At 40.0% G+C, this 17,234-nt stretch overlaps 3 protein-coding genes across 6 annotated transcripts in view; all 3 read right to left on the bottom strand.

The window, feature by feature from the left end:
* Positions 1–1,460, bottom strand: part of psmd1 (proteasome 26S subunit, non-ATPase 1) — a 41,377-nt gene extending 39,917 nt beyond the window's left edge. The window contains exons 1-2 of the mRNA XM_030433426.1: positions 1,275–1,460; positions 508–551 (exon numbers count right to left, since the gene is read on the bottom strand). Coding sequence (XP_030289286.1) covers positions 508–551; positions 1,275–1,290 — 60 coding nt within the window. The 5' untranslated portion in view covers positions 1,291–1,460. The remainder of the gene's footprint in view (positions 1–507; positions 552–1,274) is intronic.
* Positions 1,461–1,955: 495 nt separating this feature from the next.
* Positions 1,956–5,097, bottom strand: LOC115590758 (uncharacterized protein C2orf72 homolog). 2 transcript variants are annotated; one of them, XM_030432137.1, is made up of 3 exons: positions 4,229–5,097; positions 3,533–3,646; positions 1,956–2,865 (listed from the first exon to the last, which is right to left on the bottom strand). In XM_030432137.1, the coding sequence occupies exons 1-3, from the start codon at positions 4,967–4,969 to the stop codon at positions 2,848–2,850; spliced, it is 873 nt and encodes a 290-aa protein (XP_030287997.1). In that variant the 5' UTR covers positions 4,970–5,097; the 3' UTR covers positions 1,956–2,847. The 2 variants fall into 2 exon arrangements, with proteins under 2 accessions (XP_030287997.1, XP_030287996.1); XM_030432136.1 differs by having other exon boundaries at positions 4,225–5,091.
* An 84-nt stretch (positions 5,098–5,181) lies between these two features.
* LOC115590759 (uncharacterized) lies at positions 5,182–11,330 on the bottom strand. 3 transcript variants are annotated; one of them, XM_030432138.1, is made up of 6 exons: positions 11,102–11,330; positions 9,949–10,035; positions 9,676–9,840; positions 6,750–6,829; positions 6,244–6,276; positions 5,182–5,431 (listed from the first exon to the last, which is right to left on the bottom strand). In XM_030432138.1, exons 1-6 carry the CDS (start codon positions 11,319–11,321, stop codon positions 5,348–5,350), a joined length of 669 nt encoding a protein of 222 aa, XP_030287998.1. In that variant the 5' UTR covers positions 11,322–11,330; the 3' UTR covers positions 5,182–5,347. The 3 variants fall into 3 exon arrangements, with proteins under 3 accessions (XP_030287998.1, XP_030287999.1, XP_030288000.1); XM_030432139.1 differs by lacking the exon at positions 6,244–6,276; XM_030432140.1 differs by lacking the exon at positions 6,244–6,276 and having other exon boundaries at positions 6,750–6,820.
* Positions 11,331–17,234: the final 5,904 nt, after the last annotated feature.

Genomic DNA, 17,234 nt, shown 5'->3' with positions numbered 1-17,234 from the left:
TTCCTTTTACTAAGACCATGATTTTAAAATCCGAAGCTTGCGTTGAAAGGCACCGAGACAACAGTCTCTTGTTACTGTGGCCGATCATGCATTGAAAGTCAAATCAATCAATGCAAATGGGGAACAGACAAATAAAAGAAAAATCTTTACTACCACTGTTACAATATGAGCCTCCTTCTCTAAGACAGGAGAAAATCATGCCACACCTCAAACCTTTAGGATAACCTCCCAGAGCTGTGCTTCAATCTCTAATATATGTGTTTGAGGATAACAGCTGAAACTCTTCTAGAAATTATAGGTGTTTCTTAAAAAGCTGCTTGGTGTATTGTATACGTGCAAAAAGGTTTTACCACAAGCTTTTTGTCAAATATTTTAGGCGTGTGTGTCATTTCAAAAGTAAGTAACCCTCTATACTTCTGAATGGCACTTGACATGATTAAACATATCGCTGTGTGGGGGTTTGACATGTTAGGGCACCTGGTGCACTACTACGAAACCAGCTCTTACCTTGAGCTGTGGCTCCTCTTCATCAAGGAGCGAAATAATCCCAGCTGAAGAAAAAAAAATAGAAAAGGTCAATGTAATCAGTGATTACTTGGTTCATGAAGTAAATAGATCCTCTTTAACAACCAAGTGTTTTAAGATACTAAAAATTAACAAAACACAACTACACATATATTATATTATAATGAAGTGTTGAAGTGTAGCATATGGTAGGGTACGGAATAGATTAACGTATAACATGTCAAAAATAACATATAAGAGAATCTTTATCAATAGACATTAAATACCGGGTCCATTCAATTTCAAAAACGTATTGTAATGTAGCAAAATAGACCAGTTTTAATGGACAAATGAACCTGGTTTTGCACAACTTGACCAACAGCAGGACACAGTTTTGTTGTGCTATTTCCAAGATGAAAAACAAATGTCGAGTTGTCCATACAAACATGAACTTGAACACCTTGCTGAATAGCTAAATCAAGATGCTGTAGCGTTACAGTGTTATGAGAACTGTTAGCATTAACGTTACGGTGACATGTCGGACATTTTTACGTTTTAACAGCCGGGTGATGAATCAAACCGTCGCATATTTACACCAATAACACATTACAAACAGTTTTTCCTCCCTGGCAGATAATTTGGTGAATTTATTCGCTATCGCCGGCTAACGGCTGACTGACAACTGCTACATTAGCTGTGTGACTCAGCTAAATCAATGGCAGATAGCTAAAGTTACGGCTAGCAAAATAAAAACACTTTCTACAACTTACCGGCAGATGTTATCATGATTGGCTCTTTATTCCCTCCTCAGCCCCACAATCCTGCTTCGACGGTGGAATTCCGTGCGATTTATTCGGGAAATATAGAAAATAAAAGGTTTGTAGTATCTGAAAATGCACTCCAATAGAACCAAGCGCAGCCGCTGCTAACTTCTTTTTGTCCCGGACCGCAAGTCCCTACTAAAGGACCACCAGGCTGGGTGGCTTAGTTTATGCCTGATTCAAAATATACAGAAATATTGTACTAGTTATTGTATCGTCATACGTCCGACCAATTCCTAGTATCTTGAGTATTTAGAATATGACTTTACACGTTCTCGTTGTAGTTAAAAGTAATCACGGGAAGACAGTAATTGAACGTATCCGATTTATGAACCGGCTTTTGTGAAGGTGGTCTATCGTGAATCAGTTCTTTCGCATTTCCGTCCATGGGCAGGTTGCGAAAGCAAGGGAGGCACATTGAAATCGAAGGTACAATGTGGCTGTTAGGCCAGCAATATAAATACGTATATGACATTTAAGTGTTGATTAATGAATTTGACAACCGAATCCCAATATCCTATTTTTAGTCTGTTGGAAGTACGCACATTCATGCAAACTCAAATATATTTATTTACATATTTATATTAATGTACAGACCGGTAACCTACATAAATACATACAAAGTGAAAGGTAGTTTCATCTATTTTTTATTAGAGATGATACTATTATCAATAGAAATTATATAAGGCACATAATTCTAATAAATTAAAGTCGAAAAATTTAGAAATTGACATCGATAAAGCATGGCAGGATTATCCAGATGTAGGGCCTAAGGAGGAAAAAACAGCTGCTGGTCCCCTATAATGAAGCAGGACCCCACCTAAGGCCCATATTGTGTCGGCTGATGTTAAGATTTGGTGATGTATATTCAAATAAATTGTGAATAAAATTAGCAAAAGACCGGATGACACACAATAAGCATGGGACATTTAAGGCCACAGGAGGTCTGGGGCCAGGTGGTAATCCAACGCTGTACCTGGCTTTACATTATGTTGAAAGAGTATTTTTGCTGTAAGTTTTTAAGCCTAGGCATAATGCAGTTTCTTAATGGACTAAAAGCAATAGCCAACTCTCTGTCTAGGCCCGTGTGAAAAGAGAAAAAGAAAAGACAAAATAAAGACGAACAGGTGTTCAAGGATGCAATACAGTTCGGTTGACTAACTGACCGCAATTACCCCACTAACATATACAGTGAAACCATTTCTGATTAACAATTGTACATCAAAGACTGTTTGTAAATGAGCAAGAGACCAACAGATATGACAATTCAGTAACATAGTGCTCCATGACATGAATCATTGTGGATCAACCGTAGGAATATTGATAACATGAAGAGTAGTGAACAGTAACATGTAGTAAGGCTCTGTAGCATGGTAGCACCAGCTTAACATTAAAAAACAGGATTGTCCATAGTGATAAGCCTCCCGTCGCAGGTCATGTGATCAGCTGTCTCTTCCAGCTGACTCTCCATCCACAGGGGGTCCAACAGTCAGGGAATTGGTTTTCAGAGGGATGCTTTCCTCTATACTTTCAATGTCACCTGAAAACAAAAAATTACACATTTAAAAACAATTTTACCCTAATGTGCAATTGAATTTAATGAAATTAATGTGATGACACCACATCCACTGAAGTATTTCTCTGCTACTTATACATGTGAAAAGTGTTGAAACTAGGTTAATAAATACACACAAGCTTGTGTGTAGGATCAGCTTGATATTATTTCGTTTTTTAGTTTTTCAATTTACTTTGTGTTGCATTCAAACTTCCTCAACTGTCCAGTTTTTTATTTATTATACATCATTTTTTGAAGATGTACAGACAGTGATAATAAGCGCAAAATATTTATTATATTTCTTAAAAAAGTAAGTCACTCTTTTTATGAAAATGCTACATATTTTCTGGCAATCTGATATATTGAGGCTAAATTGCTGTCGTCTGCTTTTCAAGTACAGTTTTATTCATACAGAAGCCGATGCAGAGTGAAATTGTGGATGTCTTTGTCTGTCTGTTAGTCCTGTGGTAAATGGGTTATCTGTATTCGAGCCTTTTGTCCACGAAGTGTCCCCAATAACCCTGAGCAGGACCAAGTATGTAATGTATAAGAAAAGAAAACAAGGAGGGACAGAAAAATATCCTGTGCAGGAAGGGAAACGCCTGTATAGCTCAATCAAACTGAACTTTGGGACAAGATTCTTTTTTTGTACCTTGTTTCCTGTTGGTTGGAGAGTTATTAGCCTGGCCTCGGAGTCCTCTTCTTTGAGGCCAGAACAAACATTGGAATGGCCAGAAAAGCGGGTTCCCTCTATCCCGGGTATTATCTGAAAGGCAATAATAAGCGTTTAACAATTTGGCAGCTTATCTAAGGGACTGATTGTTTCATGAATGCTCCTTTTGTTCCTGGGCCTTTGGAGCCATGCCTGGGAAGAAAAATGTATGGTCTTGTGAATGTCATTGATTGACCTATATAGTGGAGTGCACTGACACAAATCGCTCTTACCGTTTGTGGTCATTAGTGAACTTATGATAGTGTATTATCCTTACAATACCTAATATATTAATTTAGTTATGTGTATGGATTCAATGGTTTTCAACTTATTCTACCACTATTTCCCGACCAGTAATATATTAATGGTGAGTTGTAGGTGTGTCTCTTTAAGTGCTTTTGAAACGGTCTACTTTATGTTGGAAATCTAACATTTTATGAATCAACCCATCTGGATGGTGCCCTGGTTACACAAACCAGGGTTCAAACTTCATGTTGACAAGCATTGTGACCGTGTGTTTGAGAGCAAACATGAAATCACCGTCATGACATTACACTAATTACAAGAAGCATTTAATATTTTCCCTGAATTAAGATAGTGGAACTACTCTGGACAAATGGACGTTATTACACCTGCGGTTTGAGATGAGTTTATAACTTTGCGGGCGTTTCTCTTGATGGTGAGCATTTGGGCCTCCGTCTTCGGGATGAAACAGCCGACCCACATCGTCTCTGGTGAGTGTCTGTGGAACACTGAGCGCATCAGATGCTCCAGGATTTGCGCACACTGACGCGTCTCGGCGCACTCTTGTTTTGCGCGTATTAATCCAATCAAAGCTGGCTGGGCGATTCTCGCACGTTTCGTGCGTGCCTTTACGTCCTTTAGGATCTCTTTTAAGCACCGTTGGTTGGAATTATTGCTGATAAATGTCTGTCTGAAGATGAATATGATGAGAGGAGAGTCTATGGTTCGCTTCAGGCTATAGATGTTCGCCCTCCTCGTGGCTGTCTTCTGAACGGTGCCGTTGCGCGTTGGCCGCTTGTCCTCGCCCTCCAATGGACAGGCTCCCAAACCCAAATCCCCGGGCCTCGCTGTGAGAGGTATGTCATCGCTTTTCACAGTCTCTGTCTTGTGGTCTGCACTTACAGTTGACGGAGGTGACAGGAGCAGTCCGTTCCTCGGCAGGCAGTCGGGAAACATTTCACTGATGAACTCCTGCAGTATCCCAGCGGTAGCGTCCTCCCCGTCCACCTCTTTACTTTGACACGGATCACTCACCAGAAATATCCTCTCTCTACCTCCGATCAGAGCTAGAATCTTCTTAAACTCCCTCTCCTCCTCGGGCAGCGTGTCGTCCTCGGAGGCCGACTCTGCCATCCTTGCGCAATTTCGGCGGCTATTTCCAACGAACCGTTAAACCATACACTGTGCCGCCACCTTCGCGACCGGTGAAGTGCAGAGAAACTTCGTCACGGTCAACGTGATCCCCAGCATAGAGGGTGGGGATAAAGACTCAGCGTCTATTTCTATTGGCCGGTCAGTTTAGTGGGCGGGACCAACTGTCAACTACCACACATATCACAGGCTCGTTTCAAGATAATAACGTTAATCTTTAATTGATCAGTAACACAAAACAGTGATGGCTAACAACATCACACCCACAACAACGACACCATGGGCTTCAAGAAGAAAGAGCAGAGAGTGAAATTATTAATTTGTCATGAATTTCTGCAGATCCAGGGCTGGATGATGAAATCAGGGTGAGGAGGTCACTCTGGTCACTCCCAGCACTCTCATTGTAAAGACTCCTGCCTTCTCTCCAGTGTTGTAGATGCCTGGCTGCTCAAAGAAACAAAGAAAGGACAGTTGTGAGCACCAGCTTCAACAAGAGTGCCTCACTTGACAAACCTGCTTTTTCGGCATAGTTCTTAAATCAGCTGAAGCTACACTCGACTTCTTTCTAAGACCCAAAAATGCCTTTCACCCTCAAACCCCCCTCCCCACCACCACCACTCCATCAGGCTGTTGAGCTCTCCAGACTCTAATCCTTTAATCCACACATGCCTGTTCTTTAATTAAAAGGTGCTGTCAGTCTGAAATGCCGCAGAGTTTGTGAGCTGAAATACAGATGAAATAACTTCAGCTTGCAGAGTCCGTGTGGGCTGGACTCAATGTTTGTCGATGAATAAATGATAAACCATAAAGTCTGACCAAAGCCAAAACCTCTGCCTTCAACCTTTAGACTGGCTGATCATTGATTAGTGGAGGAGGTGGGTGTGTTTGTTGTTTGGCGTTTCTTCAAACAGAATGCACTTGCATCATCATATCCAACTGACTGACAGAGCTAACACTTCACCGGTGATGACTTTAATATTGCAGTTGATCACATCTGTAATCCCTCATTTTCAAATCAACTACCATACGCACACATTTCCCACATTCAAAAGCACAGCAACGACAGCAATAAAAAGATGATGACCACAGAAAGTCAGGCCAGACGGAGACATATATACAGTTTCAGCCTAAAAAACACATGTCAAAGAACATCCCACACAGACATAACATAGCAGGGACCTCCACTAAGATTCAGGAGAATTCAAATGTCTAATAATTGACCCCCACATACTTTCAAATATTTCACAAAAACCCACCTGTGTTGCTATGGAGCCTTTCAAGATGTGTCCCTGAGATGAAAAACAATGAGTAGTGGTAGCCTTCCATTCCTTTAGAATTATTCTCTTTGCTACAAACATACTGAACATAAGAGTCTGCCGCACACTATGTGACAGTGAAAGAAAGGCTTTGGAAAAACCACCATGCATTAGGTTCGATCATATCATTTTGATCATAAGTTTTGCGATACCAACAAAAGAAATCCTGCCAAAAAAGGGACAATTTTAACACAAGACCAGAAAGTAGGGCCTAGAGCAGCTTTTGCTTTATTGCAGACACATTTAGTTATTTTTTTTCTTTAGGATCGTGTCATCCGTTGCATCTATGATCCCTCTGATCATGATATCTGCACAGGGGGAAACTGTGGGAGCTCTCACTCAAGTCATAACATTGAAGGTGAAATCTGCCTGGTAATTGTGAATTTGAAGTACGCGATACACATCTATATGTCTTTAAAGTTATCTAGGTGTGTTAACCTTCTGACCTCTTTGTACTTGGACAGGAGAAGCTGAGGGTCAAGATGCTCACTCCAACCGGTGAGAGAGACGTGAAGACCTAAACGAACTGAAAAAAAGCAAAGTGTTAGTTTGAATCACATGGCTGTCACATCACAGTGATAATATAAAGCCCGGGTCTTCAACAGGGGAGCAGTGACCACTAGGAGGACCTCCGAAATTATAGTTTGATAATATTTAATACGTTTAAATGTGTCTGAAAGTACACATTGAAGCAGCTGGAAGCAATATATATATTTCAATTAAAGTAAGTGTTAAATAGCTCAATTTTCAACAGTAATCACTGTTATATACATGTGTCTCCTCCCTCCACTCACACAGTGAAGGAGAAAATGAATGTTATGGTACCCCTGCCCACTTTCTCCAATCAGGACAGAGATCTCCATAAAGAGGCGGCCCTGTCTGCTCGTGAACACGCACAGAGCAGGATCAACCTACCAAGTGCTCCCCGGTGATGGCTCATACAGGCAAAGTCATGAAAAACATTTTAAGAAAAGAAAAAAGCAAATGACACACTGGTGCGGCTTCACGCCGGCACTTCTTTGTTCTGTGTGAACAAACTAAGGCAGAGAATTGCCAAACACTTACAGCAGCTTTAAACATTGCAAGATTGGGCATTTTACAACATTTTGATTAATTTCTCAGCAAATAATGCCTGGAATAATGAGGTTAATGGGTGGTTTGAAATGTGTCATATAGGTTTGATTGAATTAAAGAGGACTGTTGGGCCTTGGCAGAGGTATGCGCTCTACTGCGTACCATTCTAGTTATCTCTGGTATGCTGAAGGATGTTTATTATTCAAGTTATTATTAAAAACAGCTGTTTCTTTTCATTTTTTTTTTTTTAATCTCTCATCTTGTTCTTTTATAACATTTTGTAAATAAAATCAAGCCTGTATATTCCAGCATTTCCCCCTTATGGAGTCAAGACAAGCCACAGTTCATTCACATAGCACACAATGTCCTTTCTTTTAAGAATAAATCATTAAAGTACAAACAAAAAAACAACTAGTTTCATATTTTCGTGTCCCACAATGGACTGACTGTAGGGATGTGGGCGGCTGTGGAAAACCTCCCAACAGCTGTCTACACACTCTATCTACCTCCTCTCGCCCTCAAAGCCACAGTTTCTGTACCCGTTCAACAACATTACCCTCTTCCTCATTAGTTAAAAAAAAAATCACTAAACCCTGTAATTCTTTTTTTCACTTTCCTGCTGTGTTGCCACAGTGCAAACACAGTGTGTAGATGGGTCTGGTAATGTGAGACAAACTAAAGGCTGTTCAGGCTTTAACACCCGCACAGTTAATATAACCTGAAGGAAAAGGTGAAAACTTCTGTTGCTTTGGCTTAAAAGAGTCACATTTAAAAAGTAGCTTAAAGTCTTTCTTTTGCTGCCACCTTGTGGCTGAAAACTGTGTGAGTGCACATCTGTCCCTGCCACGCCAAGTGACACAGAAGTGCAGGTGTTCGGCCTGAAGAGTGGAGGGTGCTTTTGATTAAGTGTGTTGTTGCTCTTTAAAGATAGTCAAAAACAGTACATGTACCGGTATCATCCTCCAGGAACACATATCTTTTATTTTATATTCATAAAAAAAAAAAAAAAAAAAAAAAAAACTCTTATCAGCAAAGGGATAGGTAGTACCAGGTGGGTGGAGATAAGTGTATCTTTAAACATCAGGTAGGTTGTGAACTATACCAGAGTCCACTGAAATGTTCACTAAAATAGTGCAGCCGTCAGGTTTGGCGTAGGATATACTTAGAATCACAATTTCAGCTGATACGACTCCGCCACAGCTTTTCTCAATTGACCGAAAGTTTTAAATTAACACTCGAAGACAGAATAGTTTTTCGGGGAGCGTGTCTCCTGCATTTATCTTGATTTCCCTTCCCTATTCTAGCGGGCAGCAACAGGTGCCATATATCATCTGATTGAGGAAGCTTAAGTTTCAGTCTGGCACATTGAAAGTCTCAGTTTATATTTGCTTAGTCTGAGAATGGATGGATGTGGCTCAGTGTGTAGAGCGGGTCGTCTAGTGATTGGAAGGTCACTGGTTCGAAACCCGGCTCCCTCTAGCAAGATACTGAACCTTAAATTGCTCCTGACGAGCAGTTGGCATGGGAGCCTTCGTCATCAGTGTATGAATATGGGTGTGAATGGGTGAATGTGTACTGTAAAGCGCTTTGAACTGTCAGTAGACTGGAAAAGTGCTATGCAAGACCAGACCATTTTTTTTAAAAGGGATCAGGATTTTATTTCAAAACATGAACTTAGACTGCTGTGTATACATTTGGCAACATCTGACCATTCCTAAGCAGGTTCCAGCCAATGACTATGATATCTTCCTGTTAACAAAATCAAATAAAATAAAAGGTATAATCCTTCATTGTTTTTACTGACCATGTGTCCATAAAGGTTCAGAGGGTAGTTCAGAAAGGACCCTGGCTACAACCATTGCCTGCCCAGAGGAAGAAACTATGTGGGTTTCCATGACGAATCGATGCTGCACTCTGTGATGGCATGATCACATTTACTATGGTTGCTCTGAACTGAATGCTCAAACAAGTCATGTGATACCACTGAAAAGCTGGGGCATTCTGTTTTGCATGTGTTTTTGAAGCATTGGGATAGGATTGGCTGTTCAAAACTTATTAAACAATTAAGAACAATAGCTATTTTAAGTGTCGTCAGCTGTCTAGATCTTTGAGTGTTAACTGAAACATACAGAAATACTAATATACATGTCTAAGGGCTGATTTTGCTCTGTAGTGAAATGACACACAAGAAAAGTGAAAGCAACAACAAAGCATTAATAGCAATTGGTCTTCTTAGCAGCTGTTGACAGATTACATCTTTTTAAGTCGAGAGAGGAAGTGTGATAAAAATTGCACAACCTGTGAACTTCTTGTCTGATACCAGATCTCTGAGAAAAGGAAGATCAGCAGCAGTCAGGAACGTTGGAGGCAAAACATCAGTGTCAGTGGAGGAAGACCTTCTTTTTCTGACAGTGTTTTCTGTCGTGTTGGTGTTATGCGGACTCTGCAGACGCATCGGTAAGACTGGAAACATAAAAGAGAGACATTCAGTTATAATCTTTAAGTTTTAATTTAGTTAAAAAGGTACAATGTCAGCGCTCATAGAGAAGTGCACAGAAACACACTGATAACCTGTGGTGGAGGAAAGCTGCAGGAGTGGCTGATCCTCCAGTGACCCGGAGGCGGCTCCTCTCCATGGGTCAGACCCTCCTAAGGCACCTGAGACATTTTGTTTTGGGAAAGTTCAGAGCAACTTAATACCACAGTGGAACAGTATCTCTAATCCTATGATTTTACGGATTTTCATTGTTATTTGAAAACTGGCAATGTCATGTCTGAAGATGCCTGGGAGACTTAAAATATTAAACTTAGATAAGGAAAAAAACAACATAAGAAGTATGAGAACGTACTTGATTAGAATTTTTTTTAAGGTGAAAATAACCAAAAACAAAGCCTGTCCATAATATATGTACACTTTTGGATATCATGAGATGTGTATTGCATAGCAGGATATTAAAGGGACACTATGAAGTTTTGGAGAAGAAATTCCAACTCAGAATTTTAATATTTACAATACTAATGAAGAAATAGTGCACACAGTGAAATTATTTTTTTTTCCACGAATGAATAAACAAGCTGTTCTCAGAGGAAAATAAGGTCACCAGAACACCTTTTGAAGCTAGAAAAACAGTATGAAGCCATGCTGTCCTTTAAGGTCGGTTTGCATATTCAGTTGGTTCAGACATTAACACAAAGACAGTTTGTTTATTTAGTTTGTTAAGGCATAAACAAGTCAACTAAGCTCTTTCTCTTCTGATTAAAATGTTTTACTCCAAACTACATAGTGCACCTTTAAAGGCCACAAGATAAATGATTTACTTTTTTATCTTCCCATTTTCCCTAACCTCCATGTTTCCATGAAAATGTTAGATTTTCAATTCTAAGAACAACTTTTTCAGCGTTTTCCTACACATGAGATGATTGTGTGATAATTGTTGTTGTGTTCTCTCTGAAAAAGCACAACTTGTCTTGACCAGGAATATACATATGTATAACAAATGTCTGTTTGTTGACACTTTCTGGTCATTGTTGACACTCATAGGAACTATTAATTACATTATCATCAAACATTGTGAAAAACAATGTAAAAAAAGATTTACATGCTAGATATTCTTATAGGAGTCTGTGCGGCATACAACACTATCAAACAAGCAAGAGTTCATACTTGTATTAATAGCAGATGTTTTACAAAATAAATGTTTGTGTAAAAGTGTCAATTTCTTACCGACAGATATGGTTCCAAGAAGCAGGAAGAAAAACAAATGATCAAAACCAACTCGGTTCCAACTTTGAAACCGCTGAGCCCCAAAACAAGCTGTTCTCTTTGTCATATTGAGCAGAAAGGAAAATGCAGAAGTGGAGGACGTGTTTCTGGGAGAAAAGTTATCATGCCCTAGTTTTAAACAATACCCATGGAAGCAGACCAGGAACAATGGGTGTGACATTTCAGCCAGGTTTTGTCTCTTGACAAAGGCTGAGACATGAAGGAGTGGCGGTCACATGTGGGGACAATACCAAAACAGCCGTTATACAATTTATCTGGCATATTTGATACTAGCACAGATTCATGTTGTATTGTAATGTTTATAAAATGGTATTTATTGTAAGTGTGGCATGACAGTCAACACAGCACATATGAAATAGCAACAAAGTTCTTGCTCTGATGAAGTGTCAAATGTTTTGGGGGAATGCAGTCATTGTCAGCTTGCAACATGAGGAAATATGAGATAGAAAGATTTAGATTAATGATAATATTTCCTGCTTTGTAGAATCTGCACTGCACATCTCTCATATGGTAAAGTATGTACATGCTTCCACATGCATGCAATGATTGAGTTATTCCACAAGATGGCACTTCAGTAGTAGTAGTAGAATCCAGTAGAATCCTGGACTGTATATTCCTGGAAACTTTGCGATAACATTTTGACACTGCATGGAGCCTTACCCTAGACTATTATCTAATCTTGTATTAACCTTTACATTTCTGTGTGCAGCAAAACAAATCAGTATATATCAGCAGCAACATCTCTTTACTATAGAATTAAAAAAGAAATTCTTGTACAGGTCGACTATGTGGCTGTGTGGTAAAAAAAAAATAAAAATCCCTTTTCTCTTTATCCCAATTTTTATTTCAAGTTATCTACTCTTTATCACAACATACATACATACCTGACTGCTGACTGTCATGCTTTTGGGCTTTTAAATGTGTTTTTCTTTTACACCTCTGTATCATGTAAAGTCAGTTCATACTTTTTGAGCAGTTGCATTTTAAAGTACCGACTGATAATGGATTTCTTTCCCCCTGGTGATGATACTCATTAATCAGTATGTTTAATTTTACTTTGTGAGATCAGTCAATAGTTTTGGTAAATATACAATAACTTTAATAACCTACAGTTTACTTAGGTTAATACCCATCTGATTTTCCCGTTTCAAAACACTTTTTATATGCATTTTTGCTGCAAATATTTATGTAGTACTACTATTGTTTATGTCAATGGGATATTTTCATCAGTTACAGATTATTAGTCCATACTTTTAATTTCAATATAGAAATACCCAGAAATAAATATTTCACTAAACAAAACAAACCACTCACAATCTGCAGAAAGCAGATGAGTTCATAAAGCTGTCTTATTAGATCTGTGAATCAAATATTTTTTAACAACAGTCACTCCTTCAGTTTAATCCACATGTCACGGGAAGTTAAAGAATAACCTTAAAATGGCAGGACTGTATGGTAATGGTAATGGTTCATATTCTGCAGTAAAAACTTGTGCAGACATTTCCCCACTAGGTGGCAGCGTCTTACTATTGATAGTGATATTTTTTACTCGTCTCCTCAAGATCGAAACCTTGTGGAGTCCCTGGTACTTGCCACCCAAGAAGCCTCATGCGCTGTGTTATTAAACACATCAACAGTACCACAGTGCTCTGTGTGACTCAATGAATGCCAGAGAGGAACCAAATATTCACTCACTATCCGCATGTCATAAGGCAACAGGTCTGTTTGGGAGAAGGAATGAAGAGTGTGATGAATACGAGTGTCTGGGCCAGCTCATCTTGTTTGTGGTGTCATTACTGCGGGATGATACACCAATCACAGAGAACGTCCTGAGTGTGTGTGTGTGTGTGTGTGTGTACACCACAGCTCCATCTGTTAAGGCTTTGGGACACCATTTAGCTGCTGATACACTGATCATCACAAATGGTTTAAGCCACACAGAGATCACAGAAATTCCCTTTTCAAAAGATGCTTCTCAATTAAACAGTCTGCCTCCTGTGTCAGTCCCACGTCAGCAGGCTGACACAGGGCATGCCGCGGCCGCCTGGGGACACTTCAGGCACGCAAATGGCTGGAAAACAAGTGACGGTGGTGGATTTGCACTTGTACATTTGCTGGCAGGGCTCCTCTTAATTCTGGGACCTTTGAAAAGATCATCTTACATGAGGCCCGATGTGTCAGAGTACAGTCACCTCGGGATTCAGAAGGGCCCTGTGCTGCTCGGAGAATGACCTGGGCAGGGGCTGCATCAACAATCTCAAACACTAAGACTCTTCATTGATTATACTCTCATAAATGTCAAAGGCGGCAAAGCCTTACATATGAGAAGCAAATGTTTGCTTGAAAGGACTAAATTTATTTTTTCTTTTAAAAGCGCACTATGTAGTTTGGAAGAAGACGTTTTAATCAGAAGAGGAAAAATCTTCACTGATCGATTTTCATGACTCAAACAAACTGTTCTCAGAAGGCGACACATTTCATACGTTTTCACTTTGTTTGTATTTGCGGGAGCTTTCTAAGTAGCCAATCTTTTAACTTCAAACACTGTTCTGGCGACTAGAACCATTTTTATACTGCTTTATTGCCCTTTTAAGTAAGTATCAAATCTGAATACTTCTTCCACCACTGAAATGGAACTGACAAGATGAATGTAAAGACTATTTCCCCATCAGTGATCGCAACCCCTCGGCCCCCTTCACAAAATACATCCTAAACCCAGCTTAACAGACATTGTGCAGACAGAGTCGTCCTCATTGCTGTGAATATGTGCTGGCAGTGTTGCAAACTCTTGTAACTTCCTGGCTACAAGATGTTGCCTTTAAACTTTGATGGTTTCCATACTTCATCTTGAAATTAAGTGTAAATGTCAATCAGAGGATCACAGGCTCCCCTGTGGGTTCACAATATTCAACCACACTTCAGTTTCTGAAACTTATTTAAAACCCATAAGATTACCTCAAAAATGCATGGATGTGAAGTTGAAACAAGGTTACTTTTTATCTTATTTCTAATACAATGCCTTAATGCAATATTGACATCACCATTCATCGGTCTTACATTTTTGCTAGGCAGCTTTGTCTTTCTATACAACTAGTACGATTTTCTTTCCTGTTTGAATATGCTTATGCATTCCAAAAAGCATCAAAATGTGTGTTTTAAGAATTTCATGAATTCGTTATATACTGTATAATTATTTGTGGTAATGAAAAGACGTTTTAACTTAAGAGTATAGTATTGCCGCTTGAGGCAGTTCACAATAGCAGCATACAAATACACACATGCAAGGGTTTGGTTTGCAACAGCTATTGTTCTCTTCAGATACAGACAGAGTCAGAGGTCACTGGGTTACAAGTTAACTCGTAGATGCAGAGAACCACGGCCCTGTGGAGCCCTGTTAACCAAAAGGGGAGAAAACACAGCACAAGTGTCCTCCAGGAGCCCTGCTACTCCTCTGTTCATCCTTTCTCCAGGCCTGAGACATTTACAAAGCCAAACAAACAGTCCACTGTAAGCAACTTTTCCAGCCCAGTGGGCCTGGACACAGAGGACTTGTCCACAGAGAAACAAGAGGAGTGGAGGGGACAGGGGGTGAGGCACAGATGGTAACACCTTGAATACGTCAGGCTAAACCCACAGTGCATGACAGGTCAGAGGTCGGCAGAGTCGACAAGCACCACAGGCCCGAGCGGCTTCTTCCGAACTGCAAAACACTGAAAGCTCTTGAAGAATTCATCAGAAGAAGAAAACAAAACTGATGAATGTTACTAACTGATTACAGATTTACTACATTTGAGTTCTGACTAACTGAGCAGACTTGTTGTCTGTGCTCTTTGTTGAGGATTTAAGAAGTTATCTGCATCCTCCTTCCCCTCAGATCCCTCTTAATGACTTCAGTGACATGTGCTGCTTGTTGATTTTAAAATCATCTTCTGTCAAAATGTATGAAATAGTTAGAAATGAAATTATCTACCAGGACCCATTCCAATCTACATAGTTTCATACATATAGTAGTTTATCTTGGGTAATAATCAAGCTACAAATCCTGACTCTTTCAAAATAAACTAAAAGTTTTTCTGCATAAACTAAAACATAGATACAATATATCTGTTATTTATCTCTAAGAATGGCCAATAAAAATTGTGTCAAAAAAGATTTTCATGTTATGATCTGGCAACTTTACTTTCTCCAAATGTTAAATTCTATCAGATGTAAATGTAAGAAACATTTCTTCAGCTCCTTCATCACTCGCAGTGACATCAAAGAACAGAACTTGAAGCTGACACGTGCGCAAAATCCCAATAGACTCTGCCTTTGTATTTTATAATGAAGTGACATTGTGCAGTTATGAGACATTTCCATGAGAAGACAATAAAGACATCTTGCTGCTGAGGCAATGTCCTTGTTTGAAAATGAATGTATATTTCGTTTTGCCGTCTCGACAAAGCGTCAAACCTTCGAGGACCTTCAGCTGTGAGGCAGAGTTTTATGATGTAAATCTTTCAGACAAAAAGAGCAGATTTTGAAATGCAGGCCTTGGCCGCATTAATTGAATTATTTAATCTGAAATGCAGGTGCGTAGAATGACGTCAGAGAGAAATAAGAAAAGGCAGTGACCATGGGCGAGCTTCTATTCAGCAGCAAAATATCAAAATATATCTCCAGAAAGATGTGTTTGTAGAGGTGTTTGGTGGATGGAATAATGCTGTGAAATGCAATTAAGTGAGTTTGCTGCAGGCTGAAGGAGGTGCTGATTGCACAGGTCTTCAGTTGCTTGCCCATACATCTAAAGGGAGGTGATAGAAGTAGAGAATGCATGTAGCAACACTGCTAATTCACCAATCACAACTACTAATTGCTGCCTCCTGAGGAGAGGTTAAAGAGACATGTCAGTGCCTCTCTGGGTGCTTCTGACTGGCTTTCTGCCAAAATGTCATCCATCCTGGAGCCTAATCAAGTTATCATATCAACAAATCTCCCATCAGGGGCCCCACGTTTGACACTCAAAAAAGAAACCCAGAGGGGGACAACAAATTTCTATCAGCAGGGCGCTGAGGGCAGGAGCTGGTCTGGCCAGGCGATCATGAAAGCTACCTGCAGCTTGTGGTCAAGCTCCCCTCTGGGACGACACGCAAACTGGACTCTACTGTTCAGCCCTAGACATTCCCTGAGAACTGGGGGGAACGCAGAATGCGCTTTATTTAGCGCTGCACACAATAGTCCGGAGGGAACACAATGTGGTTATCATGCAGAGTGTGGAGGGTAGAGCGGAGGCTGCGGACCCCCTGTGGTGGCGTGAGGGGACAGGGGGTCAGGGTTTAAGAGGCACGCTGGCCTCGCCTAGGGAGAGGGTTAATGTACTGTTAATCTGAGGTCAGAGATGCACCCTCACACTCATACATCACCACTGACAGCACCAATCAGAAGAGGCAATCCTCTGTCATAAAGTGCACACTGGCGCTAGAGCTAAATGATTCTCGCAGGAACCAGTTGTAAAAGTATAATATGAGCCTCATTGAAGGGAAGAGAGAGTTTTTTTTCTATTGAGAGAACACAAGAGTTCAATATATTGATCAACAGACTAAATAATAAATGAAAATGAATAGCATGAATGTGAATCACCACAACAGTCGCTTGAATAAAATGTGTAGTGCTGCAAAACATATGTGTGTTTAATTTGTACACTTCTGATACATGATAAGTTGGTTGTATCATCAACGTTGTCCAGATTATATGTTTATGAGTGGACTTTCTTTCCTAGAAGAGGAGGGTATGGTTGTGGCATGACAGCCAGGTGAGACATGGCGTTTCAACATTTGTAAGCGCCAGCCCATTGGACATTTTTGACCACACGTCAACATGAAAATCTGGTATTTTTAACGAGAAGTCGGAACAATTTCACGCCATGCTTTTGGCAACAGAACAAATCTTCACCCATCCCCAATCAAGTGTTTTTTGTGCTGAAACCTAACCAGAACATAAGCATGACGTTGTCTCAACATAACATTTTAAAATTGAACATAAAGAAACATAAACTTTCATCATATCTGTGGTTTGGAGACAGATACATTACAGA

The sequence above is a fragment of the Sparus aurata genome, chromosome 11, assembly GCF_900880675.1.
Source record: "Sparus aurata chromosome 11, fSpaAur1.1, whole genome shotgun sequence".
In the NCBI taxonomy this organism is placed as follows: Eukaryota; Metazoa; Chordata; class Actinopteri; order Spariformes; family Sparidae; genus Sparus; species Sparus aurata.
Note: the sequence above shows the minus strand (reverse complement) of the source record. Positions and strands in the feature narration are given on the sequence as shown.